Consider the following 23,906-nt stretch of genomic DNA (forward strand, 5'->3'; position numbering starts at 1 on the left):
GCTGCTAATACTTTGGTGAACACCCTGGGGGCTGTGGTGAGACCAAAGGGAAGGACCCTGAACTGGTAGTGACTGGCTCCCAGCCGGAAGCGAAGAAACCTCCTGGAACTTCTGTCCATTAGTATGTGATAGTACGCATCCTTGAGGTCTATAGAGCACATCCAGTGATTCCCTCCCAGAAGGGGGAGGATGGATTGCAAGGTGACCATCCGGAACTTCTCCTTGGGAACTGCCAGGTTTAACAGGGACAGGTCTAAAATTGGTCTTAGGTCCCCCGTCTTCTTTGGCACTAAAAAGAACCTGGAGTAGAACCCTGATCCGATCTGGTCTGGGGGGACGGACTGGATTGCTCTTTTCCCCAGCAGATGGCCAATTTCTGCCGAAGCGGCCTCCCACTGACCGGGTGGAACGTCGGGGAGGGATTTGAATTTTGGAATGTGATGAAAGGGGATCTTGTATCCTCTGGATATAATGCGGAGGACCCAGCGGTCTGATGTTATGGACTCCCATGCCGCTAGGTGCTCCGAAAAACGTCCCCCGACTGCCTCCAGAGTGGAGCAGTCGGGCAACCCTTCAGGGCTGCTGCGCGGGCCGTTCAGAGAAAGGTTCTCTGGACCCGAAGTTCCTGGGAGCCCCTCTGCCCCTGGGGCGGCGTCCTCCCTGTCCTCCTCTGCCACGGAAGAACTGGTTGTCCGGAGCGGGTTGGGATTGCTGCGACTTCCGGAACCACATCTTCTTCTGGCCCTTTTGGTTCCTGGAGTAGGACCTCTGGGGCACAGAGAAGTGGATTCCGACGGCAGACAGCGTCTTCCCATCCTTTTCGCTCTGGGTCAAGGTGTCGCGAACCGTCTTGCCAAAAAGGGCAGAACCATCGAAGGGGGCGTTCGCGAAGGACGCCTTGAAGGGCTCCGTGAAATCGTAATGGCGGAGCCAGGCCTGGCGTCTCGTGACTAGGCCTACTCCTGCAGCTCTAGCGGCTCTCTCAGTAGCATGGGACAGCAACCGCATAGAGGTATTCGTCACGGATCGAAGAGTGGCCATACGGGTGGAGTGCAAAAGTTTGTCCTCCTCCAACATGGACTCGGGGGGGATGCAGCGTATTCCTTAATAAGATCGCGCTGCATCCTGATCACATGTGCCAAGTAGTTGAGCGCCCTCACTGAGAAGGTCGCAGAACTAAACATTCGCTTCCCCAAGCGATCCATCATCCGAGACTCCTTGCTCGGAGGGTGGACTGAGGGACTCTCCTGAGCGAGTTCCCTCTTGGTGGCTGCTGCCGTCAACATGGCATCTACAGGGGGCCCCTTACTCCAGTGGGCACGGTCTGCAGGGGGGCTAAGTATTCGGTCTGGCCTTTTGGGGATTGGCTCCACGGTGTCCGGTTCCTTCCACACCCTGGTGGTAATGAGGTCCACCAGGGGGTCGGCAGGAGGGGACACCCAAGAGGTAGACGGGCCCGCTTTGATTGCCTCCAAGAACACGGACTCGTCCGAGGAAGACTTGGGGGCAGACCACCCCCCCTTATGCGAAGCATTTCCATGATGTCTCCAAAGGAGACATCCTCGGGGGGTGATCTTGGGGAGCCTTCCCCTTCCTCCAAATCCGTGTCTTCGGTTAAAGACTCAGGGGAGTCTATGTGCCTCCTTTTACACGTATGCTTGTGAGGGGCTTCCTCGGGGGGGGCTGTCCGAGGAGCCCTCGCAAGCAGTGTCTTATTCCAAAGGAACAGCTTGGGGCACTGAAGCGGGCTGTCCCAGTGGCCGGATGGTGGAAGCCTGACACAGTGCAGATGGTGCGCGGGACGGAGCAGAAGCAAGTGCTGGGGGTCCGGAAGCCCTCAACAGAGCCCTCTCCACTACATCAAAAGCCGAGGGGGAGCCAGCCCGACCAAAGGATCCGAAAGTCGGCTCCCCCTCGGATCCGAAGAGTGGATCGGAGCCGGCCCCGAGACACTCGGATCCGAGGGACCAGTGCGCTCCGACACAGACGGCGCCGAAGGCACACTGAGTCCCCCGGATCCGAAGCTCAGAGCCAGGCTCCGAGAGGTCGGATCCGAAACACTCGAGGGCAGGGTCGGATCCGAAGTACCTAGTACTATCGGCGCCGACCCACCCCGCTCAAGCTGCCCGGCTCCGAACGCCCCGAACCCGGGTAGCGGGTCGGAGAAGGAGCTATAGGCTTGAAAAATGGGGTCGAGCTCCCCCCCAGAGGGGGGGGGGGGGAGGCAGAAGCACTCCCATCTGCATCTGGGCCTGGATGAACCTTCTCATCATCTGGTCCAGATCGGCGTCAGAAAGGCTATACGTGGATCTCGAAGAGGCTACCGAGGTACGCCTTGAGTGCCTCCTCGATAGCCTCAATGGAGATCGGGTCTCCTCCTACTCAGGCCCCGGTGAAAAGCAGACCGGAGCCGAGGGGGGGGGGGGAGAGCCAGCAGCCAAGGAGGGCGGAGGAGAAGCCCGCTTAGCTGGCGGGGCCGAAACGGAGGTCTCGGCCCGCCGCTTGTGGTGCTTCTCTCTCCGGTCCTTTTTTCTTGCTTCTCTCTCCTCCAACCCAGCAGCGGGAGGTTGAGTCTCAGCAGGTGGAGGAGGGGGAGCAGGCGAGGAGGGAACCGAGGCCACGGTACCCACCACAGGAGCGGGAGCCGAAGCCGAGTCCGGGGGGAGAAGTCCCGCCAGGACCAGCTTCGACCTCCGCTCCTTCAATGCCCTGGGGTTGAACCCTGCACAAATGGAACATCCAGAAGTGAGGTGTCCAACCCCAAGGCATCGAATGCACCGAGTGTGGCCATCAGCAGGGGATAGCTTATGGCCGCACTTGGAGAATATTGCCTTAGGGGCTTCTGACATAATAAAGTCTTTTTTTTTTTTTTTTTTACAAGAAAAAACAAAAGACAGAGACTAGTACTAAACTAGTACACGCACAAGGCCCCACACAATACACTCACACAGAAACTCCGACCAGCGAGGGGAGGGTAGAAACTAAAAGTTTTTAAAATTAAAAATTTTAAGCTAAAAGTATCAAATTATAAAGGGGAACCTAACACAATCACTCAAATATCACCACAAATACTCAAATTAACGCTTTCTTTAAGAAGAAAAAATCACTTAGCTGAAGAGCTCAGAATCCAAGACCTGGTTACCAGCGCGGCAAACTAGATCTGAGGTCATGTAGGGAGAGCAGGGCATTATGGGTGAGGGGAGGAGCTAGGAGCTCGGATCCATAGCTGGATAAACCATGCCGGTTCGGATCCGATATCGGATCCATAACCCACAGGTTGCAGACAAATGAATCTCCTACTTCAGATCTGTAGTTTTTTTTTTTTTTTAAATACTCTTTCAAAATAAATGAAAACACCATCACCTATTCATTTCTGTGTGGTCCTAATTAACATGTGTGAGTGGGCCCTTGGGAGTGAAAACAGACCAGGGCCAAAGTGTGCGTAATTCGCCACTGTTCAGAATCTCCAAAAGTGAAACAGAATCTTTCTGAAGGCGAGTTGTTTTGAGCAGCACCAAATGACTATGGAAGTATGTAGGAGAGGATGAAAGATGTGATTTTACAGAAACAGGCCAAGCCCTGTCATCATTGGGGCCAGCGGCTCACCTGAAAGGGATGGTGATACAAAGAGGACCATACTGAAATCTTGTTTGAAGGGTGTTGATGTATCCTTAGAAGCTATTCCACATGAATTATGCCAACTCTATCCTAAACTGAATCAGTATGCAAAACAGCTGGAAGAGAAAGTCAGTGAAAGTTTTGAACTGCTGCAATACCAAACGATACCACATTACCAATGTTGTTGAAGGGTGTTGATGTATCCTTAGAAGCTATTCCACATGAATTATGCCAACTCTATCCTAAACTGAATCAGTATGCAAAACAGCTGGAAGAGAAAGTCAGTGAAAGTTTTGAACTGCTGCAATACCAAACGATACCACATTACCAATGTTGTTGTTGTCTTTTGGCTTTTCCCTGTTAGGGGTCGTCACAGCGGAACTCCGGTCCGCTAATGATTGGCAGTAGATTTTCACGAATGCAGAGATGCCAGCTCAATGTTCAACCTTCAACGAAGGCACGCCCATTTACGCATGTCTTTCGAACACCCACCCAACCACGGGGAGGACATGCAGACTCCACACAGAAGGCACTTCCCGCACTCCAGCCGAGAATCGAACAGGAGAACCTCTTGCTGTGAGGCAACAACGCTACCGCTGCACCACCGCGGAATACCACATTACCAATACAACAGAGAAATAAGATACAATCTGTTAAGGAGCAGCTGGTAGTTATGGAAGATAACGCAAGACCAGTGAAACTGTAAGGTAACTTGAGCATCACAAGCAAAAGAAAGGCTCAATTGTCTGAACTTTATAAAACAAACAAAAACAAGTGTTGGACTGACTTTCCATCAAGTTACTGGGAATTAAGAAAGGCTTTTGTTTACTGTTACTGGTTCAAAAAAGGGCTACGGAAAAGCAAAAAGAATACTCATAGCAGTTTTTGAATTAGTATGGGGGGGGGGGGGTGATCTGGCAAATCTGGAAGCCTGCTAGAAACGTATGGTGGAAGGGAGACCTATGACTGTTGATCATGAGTAACGACTTTTCAAAACTTCAAAAAAATTGCACAACAATTAGTTATCAAAGACTGCCAGCGTAATAAACTTAAGTTGCAATTTTCAACAGTTCTGAATTTATTTCTCTTAATATGGCAAATATGTTTACAAACAGCTATAGAAAGCATTTATAGTGTCCAGCTAGGACAGATTATGATTTAAAGGTGCAAGAGCCACAGATTACTTGAGACTCAGTTAATACTTGTCTCCAACGTATCTGAAGAGTATTACATTTCTGAATCCTTCCAAAGAGAGGATCTGATGGGAAGTCAAATTTAATTTTAAATTTCCAAATATGAAGTGATAAGAAAAACTGTTGTGGCCTGAACAAGAACATAAATTTTCATGACAACTGAATGTCTCGTCTTCATATTCTTATTCCACTTAAAGAGATTCAACACTCATCATGTATTCAGACCCTCCACAAAGGGCTGGTCTGCAACAGGTAGTAATACTTCTCCATAAATCCATCTCTTCAAGAATTACATGGTTGGACAACTATATTGAATTCTTTCACATCCTAGTAATCCTGAAACGAAAACCCCCCTCCATATCCAATGTCAACTATAAAATGCTCACTATGTCACCCGCAATCTATGAGACATATCTAAACAAGCTTGAATCCCTTAAAAAGGAAAGTACAGTTGTGTACACTTACCATAAATGTAGATGTCCGAGTGTATTCACTGTTGTTGTCATTACATTTGGGGTAATCTGCTGGCAGGTTGCCCTCAGTCGGCCTGATTAACAAAGTCTTGGGTCCTGCGTCAGTTGCTGTCCCTTCTTCCATGACGTCAGGTCATCAGGGGTATAAAACATGCAGCCGACGCCATTACATCAGTTTTTCTTGCCCCAGATGTCAGATGCCCCCCTAATGGGTAACAAAATAAAATTAAAAACACAAAAGTATACCCCCAACCAAAAGCAAATACACCAACAAGGCTTTTAAGCATAGTAAAAGAAAGTAGAGGTATAGTAAGAGAAAAACAGGGGGCTGGAGGGAGGGTAACCAGGACTGCAACAGTGAATACATTTATGGTAAGCGTACACAACTGTACTATGTTCTTCGTGTTTCACTGTTGCAGTCATTACATTTGGGTAGATTCCCAAAGCTCTGGTTGGGAGGATGGATTTATACAGCATTAGGACCAGCTATAAGGCCCCGCAAGACAGCAGTGGCAAAGCCAACTCTGGATTTAGAGAAAATTGGTAAATGATAATGCTTGGTGAAAGTATGAACTGAACTCCAGGTAGCAGCTTCTAGAATATATCCCTGGTAGGAACACCTCTGAGAAAGGCTGCATTAGTAGATGCAGCCCTGGTGGAATGAGATCTGATCCCCTGGGGGATAGGTTTTCCATGGTGTTTACAGCAGAAATGATTGCAATGGCTCATCCATTTAGAAATGGTTTGTTTTGAAATAGGCTTTCCCTCTGCCCCTGCAGCAAATGCTACCAGCAGTTCAAATTTTCTTCGAGGTTTAGTCCTGTCCAAGTAGAATTTAAGTTGTCTGTGCACATCCAATGAATGCAGAATCTGTTCCTTTTTGTTCTGTGGATTGGGAAAGAAAGTTGGCAAATGAATGGACTGATTAAGAGCAACACTGGATACCACCTTGGGCATGAAGGATGGATTAGTCCTGAGTGATACTCTGTCCGCATGAAAGATGATGAAAGGCTCCACTGCCATAAGGGCCTGTAACTCAGATATCCTTCTAGATGAACTGCTTGCTAGAAGGAAGGCTGTTTTCCATGAAAGAAATTTTAAGTCTGCAGTAGCAGCTGGCTCGAAACGAGGTAGAGGGAGTTTCTCCAATACAAAGTTAAGATCCCAGGCAGGGGTTGCAGCTCTCCTGGGTGGTATCAAGTTTTTGGCCCCTCTGAGGTACTGCTTGAGCAGAGGATGAGAGAAGAGGGGAGGTTCTGTGTTAAAATGAGCAGAAATGGCTGAGGCGTGGATTTTAATGGAGGAAAAAGACAGGTCCTTGTGAAGCATCTCAGTTAAGTATTGTAAAATCTGAGGTAAATTGGGCGCTGCTGTACTCATCCCTTGAGATTGATTCCAAGCACAGAATCTTTTCCATTTGTCAGCATAAGATTTTCCAGTACTAGGTCTTCTCGCCTCCAAGATGAAATCCATCACAGGTTTGCTGAGGGATGCTAAGGGTGAATTTAAGTGATTAGCCAAGCTGCAAGGTTCAATGTTGGTAGCTAAGGGTGCAGAATTTGGCAATCCTGCTGAGACAGTAAGGAAGGTGTCTGAGGCAGGTGCCATGGCGAAATTTGTGACACACTGCACAGGAGTGGGTACCAGTGTTGGCTTGGCCAGTCTGGAGCAATCAAAATCATTCTTGGTTTGTCCTGTTTGACTTTTAGCAGAAATTTGGAGAGCAGAGGCAGAGAGGGAAAGGCATAGACTGATAGGTTTTTCCAGTTGAATGACAGAGCATCCATTTTCCCGGCTTTTTTGTGAGGAGTCCTTGTGCAAAATTTGTCCAACTGGTAGTTGTAGGGGGAGGCAAATAGATCTATGTCTGGGCTCCCCCATTTGCTTGTCAACCTGTTGAAAATCCATGGTTCCAGTTTCCACTCATGTGGGTCCATGAGATTTCTGCTTAGTCCATCTGCCAGTGTATTCAGTTTTCCTGGCAGGAATTGAGCTTGCAGTTGCACTTGGTAGCTCAAGGCCATGTTCCACAATGCCATGGCTAGTCTGCAAAGGGGGTAGGAATGTGTACCCCCCCCGCTTGTTTATGTACCACATAACAATTGTGTTGTCCATCTTTACCATTAGTTGTCCTGGAAGAATGTGGTCCCTTGAAGGCTGTTAGAACATTCTGTACAGCTAACATTTCTTTTTGATTGATGTGCAGGTGCATTTGATTTGGGTTTCATTTGCCCTGAATGCACTTCTCATGCATAATCTGATGCGTCTGTAGTTAGGGTTTGGGGTGGCAGGGGGTAGTGTGAATGGCAGACCCTTGTTTTGGTGGCAGGCCTCTGCCCACCATAGGAACTCCAGGCATAGGCAAGGTATGTAGGAATCATTGTTTCCAGGCTGTGACAATGTTGACTCCATAGACTTTTTAAGTACCACTGAAGTTTCCTCATATGCAGTCTTGCATATGGAATTAGAAGAATGCAGGAGGCCATGAACCCCAAGGCTTGCAGTATTTCTCTTGCAGATAGCACGTTTTTTGTGGCCACTTGTTTTAAGTTACCAAATGAATTTGCTTTTCTGGTGTGAGGAAAGCCATCTGGGCAGTTGTATTCAAGCTTGCACTCAGGAATATAATTTGTTGAGAGGGTAACCAGTTGTGATTTCTTTTTGTTTATGGTGTACCCTAGACAAGTTAGAACCATTTTTACAAACGCCAGATGATTTATAAGTATGGCCAGGTTTTCTTCCTGAATTAGACAATCGTCCAGGTATGAATATATTTGAATATTTCTTTGTCTGCAAAATGCAATTACTGGAGCCAGACACTTTGTGAATATCCTGGGTGCAGTAGACAAGCCAAAGGGCAGTGCAGAGAACTGATAATGCAAATAGCCTGCTTTGAAGAGTAGGTATCTTCTGCAAGATTCCCTGATTGGGATATGCAGGTAAGCTTCTTTTAAATCTAGAGTTGCCAACCAAGCATCTTTACCTAGCATAGGAAGTAACTGGTGAAGAGTCAGCATCTTGAATTTTGGAATATCCAGAAAAGTGTTTAAAGTAGACAGGTTCAGAATTGGATGCCAAGATTTCTCTTTTCTGGGTACCAGGAAAAGCCTGGAATAGAAACCTTGTCCCTTTTCCTCTTCTAATACCGGTTGAATAGCCCCCATATTTAAGAGGGAAAGCACTTGTTTCTGAGCCTCTGCCCACTGATTTGGGGGCAGGTCTGGCCACCCGTTTGGTGTTGGCAAAGTGTGGAAATGAAATCTGTATCACTGGGACACTATATTTAAAACCCATTTGGCCTGGGTTATGCGTTCCCCGTTTTTTGCATGAAGAGCAATCTTTCCTCCCAAAGGGGCGAGTGAAAGGTAAGTGCTTGGCAATTTTAAAGGAAAGTTATTGAGACTGTTTACCATAGAGGGGTGTTTTGTCCCCTTGGGACTGAAACCTGGTGCTTTTGGTGTGTCTGGGTTTGGTTTGAGTGGATCTGGAAGGAGCTGGAAAGGACCAATTCTTAGTAGGCCAGTGCCTACTAAATCTTGGAGGTTGCACTGATAAGAAATCTTTTACAGTTTGCATAGATTTAGCTTTATCTTCCATCTTTTTTAGAACTTCTTCAGCCTTACTGCCAAACAGGCGGCCCTGATTTAAAGGAGCATCCAACAATTTTGCTTTAACATGATCAGGCAGAGATTGCTCCTTAAGCCAAGCATGCTTTCTAAGCACAGACCCAGTAACCGCAGCCCTGCAAGAGGCCTCTAAAGAATCAAAACCACATTGCAAAATAAGTTTTCCAACTTGTTCAGCAGAATGCAATAAATCCTGTAAATCTTTATTTTCCACACAGTCAGAAATCAACATCATTTTCTGTTTACGCAGTCCCATAATATGCTGTTGATATTTTAGCATATGAAACTGGCAGTTTAAAGCCCTGATTGCCAAGGTTGCAGAAGTATAAACCTTTTTACTCCATCTATCCAGCGCCCTGGAGTCTCTATCAGAAGAGGTAGGATTTTTAGCAGTAGAAGCCTTAATGCCCTTGGGCCCCTGAGAAATGGTTTCTGGATCTGCAACAGGATTTTTGAAAAGGAACTTGTGGGACTCAGGAACCCTGTAGTATCTGTCAGGTTTATTAGGAGCCAGAGGCAGGGAATCAGGAGCCATACTGGATTCTGAAAACACATCACCAACAATGTCTAGTACAGGAGGTATAACCAAAGGCCTATACTGAGGTAGAAGAAGGAAATCCCTAAGACTCATTTTAGATTCAGAAAATTCCTGACTTTCCCAGTGGAAATGCTCCCTTAAGGTACGCAAAGTTTCCCCAAAATAAAAATCCTCAGGGGGGAAGCAGAGGGAATGGAATCCTCTGCATCAGAATCCTAAGTAGGCATGGACAAATCCAAGTCATAGGAAGAATTTGAAGAAACAGAGTCCTGATCAGAAGATTCATAGTTAAAGTTGACTACCCCTGATTAGAGTAATAAGATCTTCAGCCATTTTGATCATTTGTTTTTTAGGCATAGGGGCCTGAACATTTGGCTTGGGTGTCGGTTTTTTAGACATAAATAGAGATTTAGGCCTTAGAATAGAAGGTGGAGTCGGTTTAATATGCAGGTCTGTAGGCCTGAAAACACCCTCAGAAGCCGGTGCCTGCACAACATCTCTGGACCCATCCAAGGTAGAGACATCCATGGGTTCCCATAGGTGAAGCATCTTGCGGCATACCGGACTCCGAATGGGTCTCAGTAGAGGCCTGTGAGTCAGAAGTAGTGGGTATCAGGGGTTGCGAAAGCACCTCACTGAGTACCGGCGAACTGGCGACTGACTTAGGAGAAGCGTCGTCGGCAGTTCTGGACCTCAACGGCCTGTCTCTGTCTTTTTCTTTGCGTTTTTTCATAATTCTGGTAGTCGGATGGCTAACCAATGTCATTTCTGAATAATTAAACACAGAACCGAAATATTTAGAGGCAAAAATGTACCGACGACGGATAGTGCGCTGATTAAATAAAGCACAAAACTGACAGCAAGGTACATCGTGGTCAGGGCCTAGGCAAGGAATACAGTACAAATGAAAATCTTTATGATGTATTTGCTTCCCACAAGTAACTTTTACTGACATCGGTAAGGAGCAAGAAAAGGTTTCCCAATGGGGTACTTAGCTTTAAGTTGAAGACTTTGGTTCTGAAACTCGAAAACGAAAATTTCAGGATTCGGCCGACCGGCACTTGCGAACTGCTTCTGCTTTGGGTACTGCACGGCAAGAAAGACTGATGTAATGGCGTCTGCTGCATGTTTTATATCCCTGACGACCTGACGTCATGGAAGAAGGGACAGCAACCGACGCAAGACCCAAGACTTTAATCAAGCAGACTGAGGGCAACCTGCCAGCAGATTACTCCAAATGTAATCACTGCAACAGTGAAACACGAAGAACATCGAAATATTCTCACTGGGGACTTCTGTTCTCTTGAGGGATTTCAATTACACATACATTGACTGGACTACTTGCCCTACCACAAACAAATATACTCAACATTTCCTACATGTTTTAGCAGTGCTAACTGTTTAGACCAGATTGCAAATTCCCCTTCTGGAGGTTCCAATGTATAGCATTTAGCCTTCACAAACAGCCTCCTTGGGTTTTTCACCTAAAATTATGCTATTTCTCTCTCTTGCTGGAAACATCTGACCTTTGTGCTCATAAAGGTTCCTTAATTAGTCTGCACTGCAATGATATGTGTGTTTAAAATGAATGCAAGGATGCTTCATACAGAAGTCTGTAGTATGACTGATATAGAAAGTATAGTTGTGTACATCTACCATAAATGTAGATGTTCGAGTGTATTCACTGTTGCAGTCATCACATTTGGGTTTATCTGCCTGCAGGTAGTCCTCAGTCGGCCCAAATACCAGAGACTTAGTATTTCTGTGTCATTTGCTGTCGCTCCAGGACTGACGTCAGGTCGACAGGGGTATAAAAACAGGCAGCCAAAGCCATTACATCAGTTTTTCTTGCCCCAAATGTCAGGAGTCCCCCAAATAGGGAGCTAAGTTATGGTGGGAAAAGCACCACCACTAAAAAGTAAATACCAATAGCCTTGTAAGGGGTGAGTAACAGACAGAGAGGAGAGAGAGAGAGTGAGAGAGACAAGGGGGCTGGAGGGTGGGAAACCAGAACTGCAACAGAGAATACACTTGAACATCTACATTTATGGTAAGTGCACACAACTGTACTATGTCCTTCGTGTTTCACTGTTGCAGTTATCACACTTGGGTTGATTTCCAAAGCTGAAGAAAGGGTGGATGGAGGCAGTCAAGAAGAGTTGGGGCTGGCTAGTATGCCCTGCAGGACTGCTGTTGCAAAACCCGCCTTGGATTTTGAAAAGATAGGCAGGTGGTAATGCTTGGCGAAGGTGTGTACAAAATTCCAGGTAGCGGCTTCCAGGATGTCCCTGGTAGGGACCCCCTGAGGAATGCTGTAGAGGCAGAAGTTGCTCTAGTGTAATGTGTTCTGACCCCCTTAGGGGATGGTTTCCCTTGGTGTTTGTATATCAAGGTAGAATCTGAGCTGTCTGTGCATGTCCAAGGAGTGCAGGATCCTTTCCCCTTTACTCTGAGGATTAGGGAAGAAGGTTGGCAAATGAATAGATTGGTTGAGAGCCACAATGGACACCACTTTAGCCATAAAGGAAGGGTTAGTCCTGAGGGAGACGATGTCAGCATGAAAAATAATGAAGGGTTCCACAGCCATAAGTGCTTGTAGCTCAGACATTCTTCTAGCTGAAGTGATGTACCACATAACTGTGGTGTTGTCTGTTTTTATTAGCAGGGGTCCTGGTGAGAGTAGGGATCTGCAAGCTGTCACAGCATGCTGAACAGCTAGCATCTCTTTCTGGTTGATATGCAGATGAATTTGACTTGGACTCCAGTGGCCCTGAATGCACTTGTAATCCAGGTGTGCCCCCAGGCATAGTCTGATGCGAATGTGGTTAGGGTCTGGGCGGAGTGGGGTTAAGTAAAGGGAAGTCCCTTGTTGTTGTTGCATGCTGCTGCCCACCAAAGAAACTCTGTCCGTAGACAAGGTGTGATACGTATGACGGTTTCCAAGTCCTGAGAATGCTGGCACCAAAGACCTTTTAAGTACCACTGAAGTTTCCTCATATGCAGTCTGGCATATGGAATTAGTAGAATGCAAGAGGCCATGAACCCTAGGATTTTCCTTGCGGATAGCTGGGTTCTGGTGGCCATTTGAGTGAAGTAGCCTGTCACATAGGCTTGTTTTTCTGGAGTAAAGAATGCCATCTGGGATGCTGTGTCCAAGCTTGCTCCCAAGAATACAATCTTTTGACTGGGGGGAACTAGTTTTGATTTCGTTTCGTTGATAGTGTACCCCAGGGAGGTTAGAAGGTTCTTTACAAATGTCAGGTGCTGCAACAGCTTTTCCAGACGGTCTGCCTGAATCAGGCAATCGTCCAAGTAAGGGTAAATTAGAATTTTTCTCTGTCTGCAATAGGCAATGGCTGGAGCCAGACATTTTGTGAATACTCTGGGAGCAGTGGATAAGCCAAAGGGAAGTGCAGAGAACTGAAAATCCATAGATCCTGCCTGAAACATAGGTATTTCCTGCATGAGTCCCTGATAGGGATGTGCAGACAGGCTTCTTTTAGGTCTAGGGTGGCTAACCAGCCATCTTTGGACAGCATAGTAAGAAGCTGCTGAAGGGTGAGCATTTTGAATTTTGGTACCACCAGGAAGGTGTTTAGAAAGGAAAGATCTAGGATTGGGTGCCAAGTGCCCTCTTTTCTGGGTACCAGGAAAAGTCTGGAATAGAACCCTTGATCTATCTGTTCTGCAGGAACTGGTTGAACTGCCCTTATGGAGTGTAGGTATTGAATTTGGTTTTGTGCCTGTGCTCACTGGTTTGGAGGAAGGTCTGGAAACCCTTTTGGGATTGGCAGTGAGTGGAAGTAAAATTTGTACCCCAGGGATACAATGTTGAGGACCCAAGGTCTTTGGTGATGGAGATCCAGTTTTTTGCATGATGGGCAAGTTTTCCTCCCAGAGGCATGAGCAGTTGGGCAGAGGTGAGGAGTGGAGTTCAGAAGTCATTGCTTAGATCACTGCATACCTTGAGACTGTACTCTGGAGGGGGGGGGGGCTCTGTTTCCCCTGGATCTAGTTTGAGATGGCCTTGAGGGGGCTGGAAAGGACCAATCTTTCGAGGGGCAATGCCTACTGAATCTAGGAGGCTGCACTTGCAAAAAAATATTTGACTGTCTGCATAGATTTAGCTTTTTCATTTTTAGAACCTCTTCTGCTTTGGTGCCAAACAGATTGTCCTTGTTCACAACAGCATCTAATAATTTTGATTTGACATAGTCTGTTCCTTAAGCTAAGCATGCCTTCTCAGTACAAACCCAGTTAACTGCTGCCCTGCGAGATGGTGATAGGGTGTCAAAGTTACAAATTATGCTTGCTGACTTGGCTTGCAGATGCATAAGCTCTTGTAATTCTTTATTTTCTGCACAGTCAGTAAAGGTAGATAATTTTTGCTTAATAAGTTCTATAATATGTTGCTGGTATTTCAGCATGTGAAACTGGCAATTCAATGCCCTAATGGCAAGAGTTGCAGAGGTGTATACCTTTTTACCCAATCTGTTTAAAGCTCGGGAATCCCTGTCCGAAGGGGTGTGATTCTTAGCTGTAGTTGCTTTTATACCTTTAGGCCCCTGGGAAATGACCTCTGGGTCAGCAGTAGAATTTTTGAAAAGAAATTTGTGAAAGTCAAGGACTGTGTAATATCGGTCTGCTTTCCTTGGAGCAAGGGGTAAAGTATCAGGAGTTAGACTGGATTCCATAAAGACATATTCCATAAAGACATCATCCGCAATTGGAGGTATTGCTAAAAGTCTATGTTGGGGCAAATGTAAAAATTCTCTGAGTCTCTTTTTGGACTGAGGATAGTCTTGGCATTCCCAGTGGAAATGCTCTCTTAAAGTATGTAGGGTTTCACCAAAAGAAAAATCCTCTGGAGTGGAAGCACAGGGAATGGATTCCTCTGCATCTGAATCCTCATAAGGAGATAAAGGCATGTCTTCATATTCAGAAATCTCAGAGTCGTCGGACTCTTGGTCTGTTAAAGCTGCTGGAGACAGATCTCTTTCTCTTAGCAGGGGAAGGCTGGCTTCCCCTAATCAGCATAATCAGGTTTTCTGCCATTTTAAGCATTTGATGTTGTGGCAAGGAAGCAGGTGCTTGAATTTGGGTCATCGTTTTTTTAGACGTAGCTCGTACTCTTTGCCTTAGAAACTCGGTAGATTTAGAGAGAACTGAAGATGCGAAAGAAGTCAGTTTGTGTCGAATATCGGTAGTGCGAAGAACTTCCACGGAAGCCAGTGCCTGCACAGCGGCTCCAAACCCAAAGGTAGAGACATCCGCAGGTTCCGTAGTCAAAGAAGAGTCTTGTGGCATACCGGACGACGAACGGGTCTCGGTAGTGGCCCGTGAATCTATCGAAGCGGGCATCAGGGGCTGCGAAAGCACTTCACTGAGTACCGGCGAACTGGCAACTAGCTAAATGGAAGCATTGTGGGCAGTTTTGGACCTGTGCAGACTGTCTCTGTCCTTATCCTTACGTTTTTTCAGAAGATTGGTAGTTGGATGGCTTACCAAAGCCGTTTTGGAATACAGAGATCGAGAGTGAAAGCACTTAGTGACAATAGGGGCCTAACAACGAATAGTTCGGGCGTTGAACAAAGCACAAAACTGACAGCGAGGTATGTCGTGGTCAGGGCCTAAACAGGTGACGCAGAAAGAATGGAAATCTTGGTGTGGTATTTGCTATCCACAGATGAGACAATTAACTTTTTCTGACATCGGTTAGAGCAAGAAAAAAGGATCCCCAGTGGGGTACTTAGCTATAGAAGACTTCAGGATGACGCATTTCAGAAACTAAAACTCAAGCAGCGGATGACCAGCACTCGTGCGAACTGCTTCTGCTTTGGGCTCCTCGGCAAGAAAAACTGGGGTAATGGCGTCGGCTGCCTGTTTTTATACCTCTGACGACCTGGCGTCAGTCCTGGAGCGACAGCAACCGACACAGAAATACTAAGTCTCTGGTATTCGGGCCGACTGAGGGCTACCTGCAGGCAGATAACCCAAGTGTGATGACTGCAACAGTGAAACATGAAGAACATCATTTGTTACCCAAACTAGAGACTTTATACCTTGTTCAAAACAGACTGGGATGAGGAGAAGATAGTAATGGAGCTATCTAGATATAACAGGCCAGGCACACATGTTCATTAAATGCTTATGTTTTCAGAGTGAGAAGAATAACAGGTTCATATGCACTGCTGGATTTATGATGAATTTAAATGCATACACAATTTCACAAAAGTTACCTAAATGACAATGAAGAAAGTGCATAAACTTAAGTTTGTCTTTTTTTAAACACCTTTGTTGAATTATGACATAGGCAAATTTACATTTATATAAAAGTAATCAAAGTGTCTTAACGAGTTCATGTTTACAATCAATATTTCACATCTTGCTGCATATCATATAACCTAAGCAATATTACATAAGTTATTCAATTCCTGCCTTTTTTTAAACAAGAAACATCTTTATTAAACCACCCCTTACTACATAGGTAATCATACATTTATATAAATGAAAACAAACCACACAGACTCAATCCTAGTTCTGATCATTTTCCATCACAAACCATACTGACACACTCCCAGTTGCAAACATTATAGATCACTTATAATCTACCCAATCATTTTCAGTCAAACATTACATAGATCATTTAAGTTCTGCCTTCTTTTAAACCTGATTCCTGCCCTATATGTATTGTTTCCACAATTCCATTTTTTTTGTTATGTAGTTTGCTTCTACCCTTTTCTGAAGATCTCAATTCCAGTTACTATATTCACTATATTCACTACTTCTAGTATAGTTGATTTAGATTTCCTTTTTCTAGTAATTGTTTTTTAAGCAGGCACCATAATTAAGAGACAGCAAGGCCTTACCATGTCTAGGCAATTCCGATTCTGTATCATAGCTCAGAAAAATCATCTCCATTGTCACACCAATCTGCCCACCCAGCATCTCCAACAGTGCATCCCACAGGGAATCAAAGTCCACAAACTCACCACACTTTCAGAAAATATGTTCCCAATTACCTCTTTCTCTCCTGTCACACCTCCAACATTTGCTGTCTAACTGAGGAAGAATTCTCTAGAGTCTACTTGGGGTATAAAAATCTCTATGTAAACATTTCCAAGCAAAAATCCTAAATCTTCTAGATCCTGTTGCATATTTGGGAGACATATATATATATATATCATCCCATTGTTTCTTTGTGAATTGCTCATCTAACCCCCTTCCCAAACCTTCCTAACCTCCTGTCATGCAATATTTTATATGCTTGACTAATCATTCATTTTCTAATGGCAGCTTCTGTTCCACATTACACTAAAAACTCTACTAGTGCTGCTCTTTCATTTAGGACCCCCCCCCCCATTTATTTCTCTTTGCCTATACTCTCATCTCAATCCTTGATAGGGAAGGCAATCTCTAACCTGCAGTCCAAATAAATTCTCAGCATCTTACCATTCTGTCATCTTTCCCTCTCTAATTATTTGCTCCCAGTACCTTTGTTCTCTTGTCAGTTTTCTCCAACAAATTCCAGCCGCCTCTTGTCTATTCTCTATATCTCTAATTACATTCATCCTTATTGGCAGAATCTCCTTTCTCCATTCCCATGTTGGCTTAGGTCTTAGGATACTTTCTGCTACTTTACAGATATAATATTCTGTATGTTTATTGGTATTCTCCTTAAAGGCATGCATCCAAAATCCCAGTCTCTCCTTGTTTCTTCAGCTTGCCCCCTGTTTCATCTTCATACTTTTCCACTTCAAATTATAGTTTTCTGCTTGTGCTATATAAAGGAGCCTTAACTGTAAAGCTCTAGAATATCCCTTCAAATTGGGCAATCCCAATCCGCCCTGTTCTACTGGAAGAATCAGTTTATCCCACTTGACACTTGCTGTCTTCCCCTCCCAGATAAAGTCCATCAGTTCTTTATTAATTACTACCCACAACTTCTCTGGTTGATAAAAATATGCCTGACTGGTGTATAACACTATTACTACTACTTCTTTCGGCTTTTCCCGGTTAGGGGTTGCCACAGTGGATCACCTGTTTGCTCATGATTGGCAGTGGAGTTTTTATGGTGCCGAGTTGCCAGCCTGGCACCCAACCTTCCACAGAAGGCACACACACACACACACACACACACACACACACACACACACACACACACACACACACACACACGCCTAGTGCCAATTTAGAGTGTGTCCAATCCACCTACAGCATGTCTTTGGGATGTGGGAGGAAACAGGAGCACCCAGAGGAAACCCACGCGACCACAGGGAGGATAATGCAGACTCCGCACAGAAGGCACCCCAGCCAAGGATTGAACCGGAGAACCTCTTGCTGTGAGGTGGCAACACTAACTGCTGCACCACCGCGGCCGCCCGACTGGTGTATAAGACTAATGGGATTAAAAACATTTTAACTGCTTCTATCTTACTATCCATATGCATATAACCAAGCTTTCATTTCCTCAGTGTCTATATTATGTTTTTAGTCTCTTCCCACATATCATTAGCTGCCACACCAGAATCATTTTAATCCATACACCTAAATACTTCATTTTGTGATGTCCCCATAAATATGGATATTGCTGAACCAATTCATGAGTAGGTACATAATTTACTGCTACTGCCTTTGTTTTATTTTCACTAATTTTGTATCCCGAAAAAATATGAAACTGTATCAAAATGTTCCACAACACTGTAATGTCTCTCACTGGTTTTCTCAGGTATCAAATAATATAATCTACAAACAAAGCTAGCTTTTCTTGACTACTATACCAATTATATCCTTAAATTTCTGAGTCCCTTATTTCTTTGCCAATGGTTCTAAATATAATGCAAACAAATAGGAAAGAGGATACCCCTGCCTAGTTCCTCTGCTCAAGCAGAAATTATCAGAGAGGACCCCACCCACTTTAATTTTTACATCCAATCCCTCATATATCCTCCTAGTCAACCTTATAATTTTTCAGGAAACATGAATGCTTCCACTGCCCTGTTCATAAAAATCCCAGTTTACTTTGTCACATGCTTTCACTACATCACGACCCACCAACAACAATGACATTTTCTTGCATTCTGCTTCCCTCTGGATCATGAATTGTCTCTGTTAATGTTGTCAAATGTTTGTCTCTCCTACACAAAACCACACTGATCCTCATCTATCAAGCAATTTCAGCATTATTTTTGTCATTCTTTTAGCCAATTTAGACACAGTCTCTATATAATCATGGTTTAATATTGAAATGGGCCTGTATGAAGCTGGAACTGATGGATCTTTACCCCCTTTACGTATAACAGCTACCACTGCTTTTTTCCAGGACACTGGTATTTCTCCCCTCCCCTTAAAATACTGTTAAACAAAACCTTCCAGATCTTCATCATTTTTTCCCTCCTAGCTTCCAAACGTCTACAGAAATACCATCTATTCCAGAGGAATTTCCTGTAGATTGGTTATACATCATAATTTTTATCTCACCTCCTCTTATCCTAACTATTAGTAATTGAGCCTCATCTACCACTAACCTTGACATATTTAATTCTTCCATAAGTAATTCCATTTATACCTTTTCTTAATTTCCACATTTCTCTGCTTTATACAAGCTTTCATACAACTTCTGAAATGCTTCTAATACCTCTACAGGATGTTACCTTCCTTGTTATAGGTTCGCCTAAGGTTGGCAATAGCCATTTATACATTCTACTGTCTGAGTCGTCATGCTAAAAGTTTTGTGCTCTAGTGTTATCTTCAAAAAACAGTTGTTTAATAACAATCTTTCTAAACTCATGTATATTATTGAGGTAATCCCTTATATTCTGCTTAGCATTCTTCTTTCGAAGAGCTCATTCACATGTTCAGTTATTTCCAAGCATTCCTTCTGTAACATAGCTATTTGCACTCTACATTTTTAATATAGTTCACTATTCTTTCTTTTCTGGTATTTATCTGTGAGACTATTAACATTTAACGACATAACAGAAAGCATCATTGTACTAAAAAGTTAATATTCCCACCTTTATGTATAACATTTTTGCTCCAGCTTTTGTGTTACATGCATATACTGTCTGGCAGGTTGAACTTTTATATAGTTATTTCTTGTCATATTCATTTCAGCCTAGGTCATATCTTACAAAACTTTTTATTTTATTAAATGCCCTCAAACAAAGAAAAAAAACCTGAATAACCCCTGAAGTGTATTAATACTAATACACAAAATTATGTACATCTTCAGATATTGAAGGTTTACCCTCCTAATAGGAACAAATGTCCCAAACTGACTGCCACAGTCACATTCTTGAGTTAATCCAAGAGAAAGGTTATCCATGCCAAGACGCATGGTGCAGCTGGTGCTTCTACCAAGTGCTAACTGGTTTTGTCTTACCTTTTTAACTCTCCCAGCTGGAAAAACCCTGAATGCTTCAAGAGAACATTACCTCGTAGCTAGTTTGTCTTTTCCTTCCTTTTTCCCCCAGCCAGTCACTCTCCACCAGACTGTAACCAATTTCTCTTTATCAGATTGTGTCCATGGAAATATGAGAAGCAGACAGCCAATTTCTCATTATATGACTGCCTCCATGGAGAGATGGGAACCAGATACAGAATTGCTACTAAGCATGCATTCATTTGCTGGAAAAAAGACTCACAATATTCAATATTGTTTTTCATTTAGTTGCTTTCTCTTAAAATGCATTAACTAAGTCAATCTAAGTTCCTTAATTCAGTTATCCCACCTGCAAGAATGAGACAAAGCACATTATTTTTTCTTTTGTCATACTCTTTTAATCATGTTTTTTTTTACACTGCAGTGCCTAAATTTCTTAAAACTGAAGAAAAAGAGAAGGGAAAAAGAAATGGAAAAAAAGAACAGCGGCACCTATTTACAACCCCTGTTACACTTAATAAAACTGAGAAAACTTTACTTTATAGTATGCAAAGAAAACCACATACCATAAAATAATATTAAAATTGGTTTCTTTACTTACAGTTAACTTTCTCCCCACTCTTCCCCTCTGCAAAGCATTTTTCTGAACATTAATGACATGAAGCAGGGCATATACTTTATAGTCCTCCACAAGTCCAACAAGTTCTGAAAAAGTCCAGTATTTCCAGATTTTCTTGTACTGCCAAATTTTATAAATATAATTATTGCACTGTAATCTCACATTCATTAAGTTACTGGTTTTAGTACTGTTCATCTCCCTCTCCCACATCCCGTCTCTGCTTCATTTCCAACGTTCTTCTAGTCAACTCTCATGCTTCCTTCCTTTTCCCCAACATTTTTCTCTGAAACAATGGAAAAGGCTTCACAGGAACAGGCTCTCTGTAGTCTTTATTACCAGAAGAACAAGAAGCGGAATCAACTTCTGTATCACACCGGACTTTTTGTTGAACTAACTTTTGTATTTCCTCCTTAGCATGTACTTCAACAAAATACGATTTTGTCCCTGCAGGGAAGAATACCTTGAAGACAGCTGGCTACAGCAGTTTGAATCTAACACCTACATCTCAACATTCACTGAAGAGGGGAATGAATTTGCTCCTCTTCTGCCTGGTGTACAATGAGTAATCATTCTCCACAAACACTCTGCTGCCTCCCACTCTTAGTATTTTGTCCTTCTGCCAGAGTTCTTAAAGAATCAACTCCTGCTGGTAGGATTGCATCTTTACTATTAAAGATCTATGTTGCCTTCTCATAGCCAGGTTTGGATCACACACACAATGCCAATCCAGTTGCTTATTTGTGCTTTCATAAAATTAATGCAGTCTGTTCTTTCCAGCTTCTCTAGTATAGCTGAAAATCTTCCCCTACTTCTATTATTTTTTTTTGAAACATCTCTTCCTGAGCAGTCTCATATTCAGCCATTTTTTTCTTCATTTCAATGTCTGATTTTTGCAGCTTTATCACCTCATCTGAATATCTGTTTAAAGCTTCTTCCATATTTTCCAGTCTTTTGTTGTTTGTGTTGATATACTACATCAGTGTTTTGTTTATTTTAACCAGATCCGTGTGCAGTTGTCTTATATCTTCCTGTAGGTTACTGACAGTCATGTCTGGAGGTTGCATTGCTTTTTGCTGAACAGCTGCAGAACTTTTTTCAGTCAGTGTTTCTTCCTCATTTTTTGTAGCCGATTTTTTTCCAGGTGCTCTGTATTTCTTTTTTTCCTGGCATCCAGGCAGTACACTTATTAGCCAGTTACTGAAATTTACCCGTAAACACAGAGGTCTACTGGCCTTCTCTGTTGAGTTTCTGTTTTCACACTGGGGGAGCTAGAGTTAAACTGTTATGCAATGTGCAGCCATCTTGTAAGTCCAGAAGCTTAAGTCTGTCTCTGAGTTGATATATTTCTACATAATATTAAATAGACCAAAGTACACAGAATTGCAGGTGTGTGTATTTACTGTGATATCTTTTTTTAATAGATGTTTTCTAGTCCACTGAAAAGGAAATATTATCACTAAAGCCTTCTGCATGTACCCACTGCAAGCTGTCACAATTACTCATATGGTTTTCTTCTCCTTCTCTGCTTTTCATTACCACTTCTAATCAGACTGAAAATAAAAGTAATTGATTTTTGTGTGTGTGTGTGTATATATGAGTTGATCTAACTTGCACTAGATCAACTCACAAAACACTGACAAAAACATCTAATTTAAAATTTTGAGAGTAAAATTTTGAATTAGATATTTCCTGTTTGTATTTTGTGAGTTGATCTAGTGAGATTTAGACAACTTAAAATAGACCAGTATATACATACACAGGTCTAGTTCATTTCACCGAAAGCACACTTCGCCGAAACTGATGTCAGCAAGACCAAATAGGCGAAAGCACAAATCGCCGAAAACTCATTTTACCGAATTTCATTTCACTGAAAATAGTAGTGGCAGTGTATATGCCCTTTTCCCCACTGTAGTGCAATCCTGGAGTTAGAAAATATATAGTTGGGGGGACAGCCCCCCACATTGGTGGGTGTGGGGGGCATAGCCCCCCTCCTAGCCTGAATTATATTATGCAGTTTCTGTTAATAGGGTAAGTACTTTTTAATTAAACTAGGTGGGGGGCCATTCCTCCAACAACCCCCCAATGTGAGAGGCTGTGCGCCTCCCACACACCCCCCAACTATATATTCTAACTTAAGGATCGCACTACAGTGGGGAAAAGGGCATATACACTGCCACTACTATTTTTGGTGAAACGAAATTCGGCGATATGAGTATTTTGCGATTTGTGCTTTCGCCAATTTGGTCTTGGTGGAATCAAATTCGGAGAAATGTGCTTTCGATGAAATGTACCAGATCCACATACACACATAGACATATTTACACACACTTTTTTTGGCAGACCATGGTACTGGTCTATCTAACTCTTTTCTACTTTACAATATCTCTTTAACAAATAAGCTTAGATCTTCATATCGGTAAGTCAAGACTTCCAGGAAAAGCTGACAGATGATTCTCTTTGTTCCTCATAAATAGCTCTGATATACAACTGAACAAATATTAATAAATAATGCAAAGTTTCTGTATTTGTTAAAGGGCAATTGCATATAGTTATGCCTTTCTTATGGCAATCTGATTTCATCTTCCTGTCAATCTAATGCAAGTGGCAATACAAATTAACACCTGGAGATGATTTTTTTTCTTCTATGCACCATCTAAAACTTATATCACTTGATTCAGCACTGTCTGAAGTTGCATCTTCCTAGGGTTTCCATTGATAGCCAAGTACTTGGCCAGTAAAGCCTTCCACTTATCAAAATGTAAATAAAATGTAATGCCACTGAATAGATATTATAACCCTTATATCTCTCCTGAACTAATCTGTTACCAGCTCCACAGTAGAGACCCTACAACTGTTAATGAGCAGTTTTCAAATTTTACTAATGACATCACCCCCACCCACATTGATTTTTTCAATGAAAATTATGTAATAAACCTCGTATGTGCATAGTAATGCCTAAAATCTACTCTCTGGATATAATCCCAAATACAAACTTTTTAGAAAGATGACTTCACTTAAAAGGCCCAACAAAACAAAACATAAATACAATATGATAACTAGTAACACTGCCATGTACATCATGAAACCACACTCTTTAGAGAAATAATTATTATAATGCTTTGCATATTTTATCGGCCTAAACAGTATGCAGAATTAATTTGATCAAAACTAAGAGGAAAAAAGCCATTTAACTCACATAGAAAGCTTGTTCACGAAGAGAAGGTGTATCTGGTGGACTCTGATTGTAAGTTGAGAATCTTTTGTTGACAGTGGGCACTTTAGTAATGGTGGCAGCAGATGTGGGGGGTTCATCTTTATCAAACGGACTGCATCAAAGGAAGCAAAGACAGAAAAGAAAGACTATTAATACTATTTCTGGACATCACAGGGCAAGTCCTACACTTATCACAAAGTTATCCATTCCCTGAGACATACTCACCAAAATAAATGTCAAA

General features: G+C 43.2%; 1 protein-coding gene across 11 annotated transcripts in view; it reads right to left on the reverse strand.

Annotated features, from left to right (window-relative positions):
- The window catches only part of RIPOR1 (RHO family interacting cell polarization regulator 1), a 2,621,322-nt gene that overhangs the window by 756,898 nt on the left and 1,840,518 nt on the right, over positions 1 to 23,906 (reverse strand). For all 11 annotated transcript variants that reach the window (XM_044058659.1, XM_044058658.1, XM_044058663.1 and 8 more), the window contains one exon: positions 23,648 to 23,777. In XM_044058659.1, the coding sequence (XP_043914594.1) occupies positions 23,648 to 23,777 (130 nt within the window). The remainder of the gene's footprint in view (positions 1 to 23,647; positions 23,778 to 23,906) is intronic.

This window comes from Protopterus annectens, chromosome 16.part0 (assembly GCF_019279795.1).
Source record: "Protopterus annectens isolate FY-2018-M chromosome 16.part0, PAN1.0, whole genome shotgun sequence".
In the NCBI taxonomy this organism is placed as follows: Eukaryota; Metazoa; Chordata; order Ceratodontiformes; family Protopteridae; genus Protopterus; species Protopterus annectens.